Genomic DNA, 8,992 nt, shown 5'->3' with positions numbered 1-8,992 from the left:
ATGGACATTATAATACATACTATTTTAATATCTGTGATTTTATATTTTTCCCACAACAAATAACGTTTGTTGTACTGTATTTAGATTAATTTAACTCTGTGATCAATATTATCAGTATCATTTTTGCGATTTAAATAAAATAAAAATAAAGGGGATGAATGGGGATTGGTAGTGAACAAGGAAATCATATGTGCCTGACTCTTATTGGCTAATTCAGACAGTATGACGCTGTTCAAAATCCAATGGTGAGATGCCACACTTTGTTTAGAAGCCCAGTAATTCACATCCTTACCATCTCCACTAATAGCCCTTTCTCTTTCTTTTTCGAACAGTGCCTCCAACATTGGGCGTAGCACATTATCACATTAGGAGGGTTTCCAAAAACCGGCTTTACATTTTAATTTGTTCCTCTTTTGGCACGTTTTGCAATGTTGAAATTGTTTTTCTTCATTGTTCTCGCCGGGGCTGCCCGGTCGAGTGATGTGATAGAATTCTCTGATGATGATTTCGACAGTAAAATTGGAGATCACGGGATGATTCTAGTGGAATTCTTTGCGCCATGGTAAGGTCTACAGAAACGCATAGCTAACTACATTCTGAGGCTAAATTGTTACAATTTTGTAACAGACACTGTTAGCTAGCTAGCTCTACTGTCCAGTTACTCGCGCAAGAGGAATACATTAAAAAAAAGTTAATGCTCTATAGAATTGAATAGTTGACTTTCTGGCTGTCAACTAACTGTTAGCTAGATACTAGTTAACTATATGTATCAACGTTAGCTAGTTGAGGAAACAAACACTTTTCTAACGTTAACGTTACCTACTTAATGGTTAGCTCACAACATTTGCTAGCAAGTTAGGAAGTGAATGTTAAATTGTCCACAGCCTAGCCATAGTGACCCATTTCTGCTTCTTATTTCTAACATGCACTTTGCTAGCTACATAGCGTTGCTCGTTATCAAATATCATATGTTATACTAGCTAGCTGGGTGTCTCAGAATGGGCATAGCTAACGTTAGTATGTAACTAAGTTGGCTACTTTGGATGTGGCCTGGCAAGCCACAGTGTTTCATATAATAGAAAATTTAATTTAATTTCGTAGGGTTTCAGGTTGATCATGAGTTTACTCAAATGTAACTTGTTTACCTCTCAAACTTAACTTGGAGGCTATAAGCGAGCTAAAATGGGTTTAAAATCACCTTACATTAGTAAGTTTGAGGCTTGGCATACCACTTTTGTAACCTTATGATTGGCCATTGAAGTTTGGGTGGCTACTCCTGATTGGTCCCCAGAACAGTTAGTAGGCAGTTCAATGCTGTCAAACTTGAACAAGACTTAATCTTTGATCAAAACCATCTATCCTTTTCAAGATAGTTAAGATTTGATAACTTCATTCACAGATTTGTATTTTCCAGCAATAATGTGGATTTCCTTTTTCCTCAACATTGCAGCTGCATTTATTAAAACGTCAATTTACACCCATCCATTTAATCCATCACGGTGGTATCAAATTCCGCCTGCTTTTAAAGCCCACCCCTCTAGATTTCAAACTAAGGTCTGAATGGATTATTAACGGCAACATAAGGGTCAAGCTTTTTATTGTTTTACTGATCTCCGTTTACCTCACTTGTGTGTCCCTTAGGTGTGGCCATTGTAAACGACTAGCTCCGGAGTTTGAGGTGGCAGCAACACGTCTGAAAGGCATTGTCGCATTGGCCAAGGTACTTTAGTCACTTAATGCACCTACCGTTTGTACATTAAAATGTTACCTTTGGATTACAACCGGTTGTGTGAAATCCCCATACTCCTGTAAAGACAGCCATGTCTACAAGGTTTATAAACTGAGTTAGTCACCTAGTTTGTGCTCTTTGTCACATTCACTAAGTAATGGCCACCTGTCATTATGCTTTAGGTCGACTGCACGGTCCAAAACAATGTGTGCCAGAAGTACGGAGTTAGCGGTTATCCAACACTGAAGATCTTCAAAGACGGAGAGGATGCCGGTGCCTACGATGGGCCCAGAACTGCAGGTATTTGGACTTAACATGCCGTGTCTTGATCTGATGCTCTTAGATACAAAAGCATAATAACTGCCTGTCATCCACCTATTGTATGTTTTGACCAGGTATTTCAATGGTCTCTCTCTCTGTCAGATGGGATTGTGAGCCATCTAAAGAAGCAGGCTGGCCCATCTTCCGTAGAGCTCAAGACCGAGGCAGATTTTACGAAGTATGTCGGAGACCGTGACGCAAGTGTTGTGGGTAGGTTTAGAATTTGGAAGTTGACCTCTACATAAATAACCAAAACTACGTTTTTCTACTTTTGCCTTTGTTGTCAATCATATTTGACTGTATGGCGTATTTCCTGTGTCTGTCCTGTCCAGGTTTCTTTGCTGACGGTGGAAGTCCAGCCCAAGCAGAGTTCCTTAAGTCGGCCAGTGCCCTCCAAGAGTCCTTCCGCTTTGCACACACCAACTCTGGGGAGCTTCTCCAGAAACATGGCGTGGAGGGAGAGTGAGTGCTCCTCTTAACATTGTGTTTTCTCCACTTACCTCGAGGGTAGACCAGCTTTAATATTGCAGATAGATTGTGGCGTCTATCAATGTAATTGTCTGTATCATTTCCAATCCACCATATTTGTTTGTTTATTATGATTATTATATTTTCCTAACTTTACCACCCCTCCCCTAGTTGGAGTAAACTAATGAACAACAACACTTAGGCTTCTACTTCCAGCTCATACATACTATATACATTTTACAAACACTATATTTTACATTGTTAGGTTCTAATTCTCAGAGTAAAAAACTCAATGGACACTATGAAAGCTCAACCAAGTTTATTCTTCCCAGATGATCGATACAGCTGCATTAGACACAAACCTTTTCACACAAGCACTGATATTTAACCCTTTCTCCTAGGCTGAGTGTCCACTTACACATCTGTACAAACATTGTCTTTACTGCTAGGCAGGACACTAAGTGGTACGGCCCATTCACTTTTTTTTAATTCTCCCTTAAAGTGACCTGACCTGATCTCGACCCCCCCCCCCCCCCCCCCCCCCCCCCCCCATCACTAATCCATGGCTCTCCCCTTATCAATGCCTGCCACGTGATCTCTTCCCTGCACTCAATATTCCAATAGGATATCTGATATCATGTAAATGTTATACATTACCCTCTCTCCCTCAGTGACATGAATAAGTATATTTCATATTCTCAGAATCCAACATTAGTTATTTTGTTTGTTTTTGGTCTCATCCTTCAGCTACCCTCAACCCCTCCTATCTCTGAATACCATCCAAATGATTTGCTATATATTAATCAGCTCTGATGATTCACTATAATTCCATTGGTTGTGAGAATTTTGTATAATTTATATTGAAAAACTCAAAGCTTTGAATCCGGCGTCGTTTTGGTTATCAGTTCATAAACCATGTTTGAGTGTCCTTACTTGTTGTGTCCCGATCTGACTGCTTGTGTTCTGTTTTATTGCAGGGGAATCATTCTGTTCCGTCCAGCACGCCTCAGCAACAAATTTGAAGAGAGCAGTATCAAGTTCAGTGAGGACAAGTTCACCAACGCCATGATCAAGAAGTTTATCCAGGACAACATGTGAGTTTTACCACAAAATGTTCCCCCTCGTGTTGCCAGCAGGTAAAAAGCATAGGCAGTTTGAATGGATTTTTGTTGTTGGCTTATTTAATGAGTTCTTGGGAGATGCATGGGCCAGTTAAGACCAATTTCTCTGTGATGAGCAGCCTTTTTATTTTTTCTCAATCCCACAGTCGAGATGGATGAGATGGTGAATTTTTTTTAACAAGTTGTACCTCTTTTACAATGCATTTTGGATGCTGACATTAATGAACGAGTTGTACCTCTTATACAGATTTTTTTTCTTTTTTTTTCTCCCCATCAGCTTTGGAATGTGCCCCCACATGACTGATGACAATAAGGACCAAATGAAGGACAAGGACCTGCTGGTGGCCTACTATGATGTGGACTATGAGAAGAACCCCAAAGGCTCCAACTACTGGAGGAACCGGTAGGGTCCCTAGTAAATAACACTTATTCCCAGTAGGGAACCTCCTTTGTGTGCGTTAGTGTATTTTTTTCTAGCTGTCAGTCCCCAAGACTAAACTTGTACCTAATTTTGTGTACTCTGAATGCCGGTTTCCTGGACACTGATGGGTAAAGCATGTTCAATGGAGATTTGCAACAGATTTGCATACAAGTGGACTCTTTGGGATCCATGACAAAATGTTCTAAAGCATTGTTGTATGAACCCAACTCCCTCTCTCTCGCTGTCTATAGGGTAATGAAGGTGGCCAAGAGCTTCCTGGACCAGGGGAAAACGCTGAACTTTGCCGTGGCCAGCAAGAACAGCTTCAGCCACGACATCTCTGAGATGGGCCTGGACGCCAGCTCCGGAGAGCTGCCCGTGGTCGGCATCCGCACTGCAAAGGGAGACAAATACGTCATGGCCGAGGAATTCTCGTAAGTGTCACTCACCATGCAACTCAAAATGGCACTTCGGACATGGTATCCCTTAGGTTAGGATGACGTAGAACTGGGCGATATAGACACAAATGTGATAAATTACGATTATTTTTTTCGGGGGGGTGGGGGGGGCTAGAGCTGGGAGATATGGACAAAGTTATATCGCGATAAATGTAACTTTTGCTCGATAACAACAAATACCATAAAAACATTTAACAGACAGTTGCTTTACATTACAAGCGGCAGGGCTCTAGATTTTTTTTCTTTTCTTCCCAGTGTCAAGACAACTGAGATGGTGGTCTAGGATTCAAAAAAAGTAAACTCTTTCATCTAGGACATGCATCATTGATATTTTTATGTGCAACCTGTCAAAATAGGATCCAGAATTGTCAGATGTATTTTTCGCTCCTCAGAGAATTTGCTGACGTCTTTGTGCACATTGGCCTAAAGGCCGTATTATTGACCACCTGAGGAAGTGGGAACTCAAAACACTTAGCTAGATTGCTAAATCTAAAATATGGTATTGTTGCTAAATTTATGACTCTATCAGTAAATGTTGGCTAATGTCCTACAAAAATTGTCCAGCGCTAGGCCTTGCCTACTTGATGCAGGGCTATTCACTGTGTACGGTGTGCTCCGCGGCACATCAAAACCATACCACACTACAGCCTACTCCGGTTGTAAAGTGGCGCCATGAAATCAGTATTATGAGGTGAGGCATGTGTGATGTACTCTCAGGAAAGCTGTTACACTCCTCACTGTAACTAGAACGACAGTAGTTTTTGTCTTTTTCCTGCAATAGCATTTTGAGCAACGGTCATGCAATGCCTTCAAAGTATTCACACCCCCTCGACTTTTTCCACGTTTTGTTGTTGCAGCCTGAATTTAAAATGGATTAAATTGGGATTTTGTCACTTGCCTACACACAATACCCCACAAAGTGGAATTATGCTTCTCTAAATTTTAATTTAAAAAAATACATAACCTGAAATGTCAATAAGTATTCAACCCCTTTATGGCAAGTCTGAATAAGTTCAGGACTAAACATTTCCTTGAGTCACCTAAGTTGAATGAACTCATTCTGTGTGCAATAATAGTGTTTAACGTGATTTTTGAATGACTACCTCATCTCTGTACCCCTACACACATCTGTAAGGTCCCTCAGTCGACCAGTGAATTTCAACCACAAAGACCTGGGAGGCTTTCCAATGCCTCGCAAAGAAATGGACCTATTGGTAGATGGGTAAAAATAAGAAAAGCAGACATTAAATATCCCTTTGAGCATGGTAAAGTTAATAATTACACTTTGGATGGTGTATCAATACACCCACCCAGTCACTACAAAGATACAGGTGTCCTTCCTAAGTTGCGGAAGGATTTCACTCAGGGATTTCACCATGAGGCTAATGGTGACTTTAGTTACAGTTACAGAGTTTAATGGCTGTGATGGGAGAACTGAGGATGGATACACATTGTAGTTACTCCACAATACTAACCTAAATGACAGAGCGAAAAGAAGGAAGCCTTTACAGAATAAGGCACTAAAGTAATACTGCAAAAATGTGGCAAACAATTTACTTTTTGTCCTGAATACAGTGTTATGTTTGGGGAACATCTGCTACAGCACATTACTGAGTACCTCTCCATATTTCCCAGCATAGTGGTGGCTGCATCATGTTGGTGTGCTTGTAATCGTTAAGGACTGGGGAGTTTTTCAGGATAAAAAAGAAACTATATGGAACTGGGCACAGGTAAAATTCCTAGAGGAAAACCTGGTTCGGTCTGCTTTCCACCAGACACCGGGAGATTAATTCACCTTTCACCAGGATAATAACCTAAAACACAAGGCCAAATCTACACTGGAGTTGCTTACCAAGAGGACCATGAATGTTCCTGAGTGGCTGAGTTAGATTTTCAAGCAGATTTAAGTCAAAATCTATGGCAAGACCTGAAAAATGGTTGTCTAGCAATGATCAACAACCAATTTGACAGGGCTTGAAGAATTTTGAAAAGAATAATGGGCAAATGTTGCACAATCCAGGTGTGGAAAGCTCTTAGAGACTTACCTCAGAAAGACTTACTGCTGTAATCACGGCCAAAGATGATTCTAACATGCATTGATTCGGGGGGTTGAATATTTATGTAATCAATTTTATAATTTTTTTTTATAGCCATTTGAATTTTTCTTCCACTTTGACATGAGTATTTTGTGTTGATTGTTGACAAATGACTAAATCCATTTTAATTCCACTGTAACACACCAAAATGTGGAATAAGTCCAGGGGTGTGAATACCTTCTGAAGGCACTGTATGCTTGTGGTTCTCAAAATGTGTCTTTGCGCACAGTGGGGAGAGGGAGTGAGCGTCAGCAGCCGACAGGGACAGGTAGATGCTTTCATAGCAGGAATCAACATAATGCACAGGCTATTACTGTTGACCAAATAATGGTTCTGGAACAATCTACAGGAACGTTGTGTATCCAAATGACCAATGTAAGCCAAAATGCTTTGGTAAGAGGAAGACAATGTGGGTGTCTGTAATTTTCGGTGTATCGTTCCAGCTCTACGGTGACAGACTGGTTAATGATTTAGTGGTTATGAGTTTATTGATCATACAAGTGCTACCTGTAATTTACCTAGGGAATTCACACGCACTCATCACCTTCACGTAACAGTGAGTACAACCTGCCATTGAATTCCATTAACATTTCAAGCGTCCCATGAAGAATGTTAAAATGCACTTGGGGCTTTTGGAGCCAAATTTGTGACATTTAAACTCTGCGGCAAAGGATATCATGTACACTTTCCACCCAATATAGAAGCACTAATGGGTCTTGATGACCTCTGTAGAAGTAGAAACGTCCTGTGTCTGGGTTTTATTTCCCCACGTGCTATTCCCTACTCATTCAGTCCAATGTCTTGGTCTTCCACAGACGTGACGGCAAGGCCCTGGAGCGTTTCCTGCAGGACTACTTTGACGGCAAGCTGAAGCGTTACCTCAAGTCTGAGCCCATCCCTGAGAACAATGACGGCCCCGTCAAGGTGAGTCAGCACTTGAGACTGAAATTGCAAGTGGTTTTAAGGGTGCTCCCAAACCAGGGGGAAAAACACAGCAACTCAAATGATTTCCAGTGAGAGCAGTGTGTTGTGGGAGGGCCTAGGTTTATGTTGTGCTGTCTGAGAGATTCCCCGAGTTTATGCCATTTAAAAAAAACATGGGTTTTCTCAAGGTTTGTCTGTGTAAACCATTCTCACCAAGGCCTATTTTATTTTTCCTCTGTTCTCCAGACTGTGGTGGCTGAGAACTTTGACGCCATTGTGAACAACGAGGAAAAGGACGTGCTGATTGAGTTCTACGCCCCGTGGTGCGGCCACTGCAAGAGCCTGGAGCCCAAGTGGAAAGAGCTGGGAGAGAAGGTAAGGGCTACTGATTTTTAAATCTTCTTTACTATGTCATGGCCATTCTACATTGGCACGTGAGACTAACCCTTTCCCTCCCCTACCTCACAGCTGTCCAGTGATCCCAACATTGTCATCGCAAAGATGGACGCCACAGCCAATGACGTGCCATCTCAATACGAAGTCAGGGGGTGAGTGATAAGTCTTCAAGTCAGAACTATTTGGAGAGTGCTTGACACACACAGGACCTACATGTCAAACAAGTCCTGTCTGTGTTACACCCTGATCTTCATGTCCCCCCCCCCCCCACTGTTTCAGATTCCCCACCATCTTCTTTGCTCCAGCTGGACAGAAAATAAGCCCAAAGAAATATGAGGTTCGTCCCGATTATACATAACATATACGGCTTGGGTTAAAGTATCTGGCTCATGTAATACTCAAAGGGTACTCCCACTTAGACCTAATTTTCTCGCGTTGATGCAGTAGCTTACCTGGCTTGATGGGTTTTTTTCAGGGTGCTCGCGAGGTCAGCGACTTTATCTCCTACCTGAAGAAGGAGGCCACCAACCCTCTGGTGGCTCAAGAAGAGCAGTCCAAGAATAAGCAGACCGAGCTATAGAAGCTCAACTGGAGCCAACATTCCGAGGCGGGAAACACTGACAGAACTCAATTATATTCCAATCTTTAGTGAACTACAGAATGCTCTGAACCCTCCCTTGGGTCCTGCTGCTCTGGGAACACTGGAAGGTGGTGGTGGCCAGGGCCTGCCTGATTTTAAATGTATGGAAAGATGGACAGTTTTGAAATTGAGATTATTTCCCCTGGTCTGTACCTCTGATGCACTTTGGTTTGAGGCCAATTTCCAGTCATCAATTGTTTAGTTTTTTTCTGAAAGCGGGGTGGTTATTTTATTTTGAACCACGTTTTTGTACATTTTGGAAGGGTTGGGAATAAAAGGCCCACAAAACAAAAAGGAATGTTTTTATTTGAATTTTTGGAGAAATGTATCTTTTCAGTCGGGTGTATAGAACATTATCAAGCTGTGTATGACCCAAGTAGTAGAATAGAAAACATATATAATTCCTTGAGGAATTTTA

The 8,992-nt window shown here is 41.6% G+C and overlaps 1 protein-coding gene across 1 annotated transcript; it reads left to right on the top strand.

Moving 5' to 3' along the window:
- The first annotated feature begins 281 nt into the window (after window positions 1-281).
- Window positions 282-8,872, top strand: LOC120066090 (protein disulfide-isomerase A3-like). The gene is made up of 13 exons (XM_039017192.1): window positions 282-562; window positions 1,642-1,720; window positions 1,912-2,029; window positions 2,153-2,260; window positions 2,383-2,512; window positions 3,496-3,612; window positions 3,917-4,042; window positions 4,312-4,494; window positions 7,430-7,538; window positions 7,785-7,913; window positions 8,007-8,086; window positions 8,214-8,271; window positions 8,410-8,872. The coding sequence occupies exons 1-13, from the start codon at window positions 429-431 to the stop codon at window positions 8,512-8,514; spliced, it is 1,476 nt and encodes a 491-aa protein (XP_038873120.1). The 5' UTR covers window positions 282-428; the 3' UTR covers window positions 8,515-8,872.
- The last annotated feature ends 120 nt before the right edge of the window (window positions 8,873-8,992 follow it).

This window comes from Salvelinus namaycush, chromosome 21 (assembly GCF_016432855.1).
Source record: "Salvelinus namaycush isolate Seneca chromosome 21, SaNama_1.0, whole genome shotgun sequence".
Classification (NCBI taxonomy): Eukaryota; Metazoa; Chordata; class Actinopteri; order Salmoniformes; family Salmonidae; genus Salvelinus; species Salvelinus namaycush.
Note: the sequence above shows the minus strand (reverse complement) of the source record. Positions and strands in the feature narration are given on the sequence as shown.

What these genes read in the sequence shown, in the direction of transcription:
- LOC120066090 (XM_039017192.1), top strand. Translation starts at nt 429, where the DNA reads ATGTTGAAATTGTTTTTCTTCATTGTTCTCGCCGGGGCTGCCCGGTCG. An exon ending in GTGGAATTCTTTGCGCCATG is followed by an intron (nt 563 to 1,641) that starts GTAAGGTCTACA and finishes TGTGTCCCTTAG; the next exon opens with GTGTGGCCATTGTAAACGAC. An exon ending in TCCAACTACTGGAGGAACCG is followed by an intron (nt 4,043 to 4,311) that starts GTAGGGTCCCTA and finishes CGCTGTCTATAG; the next exon opens with GGTAATGAAGGTGGCCAAGA.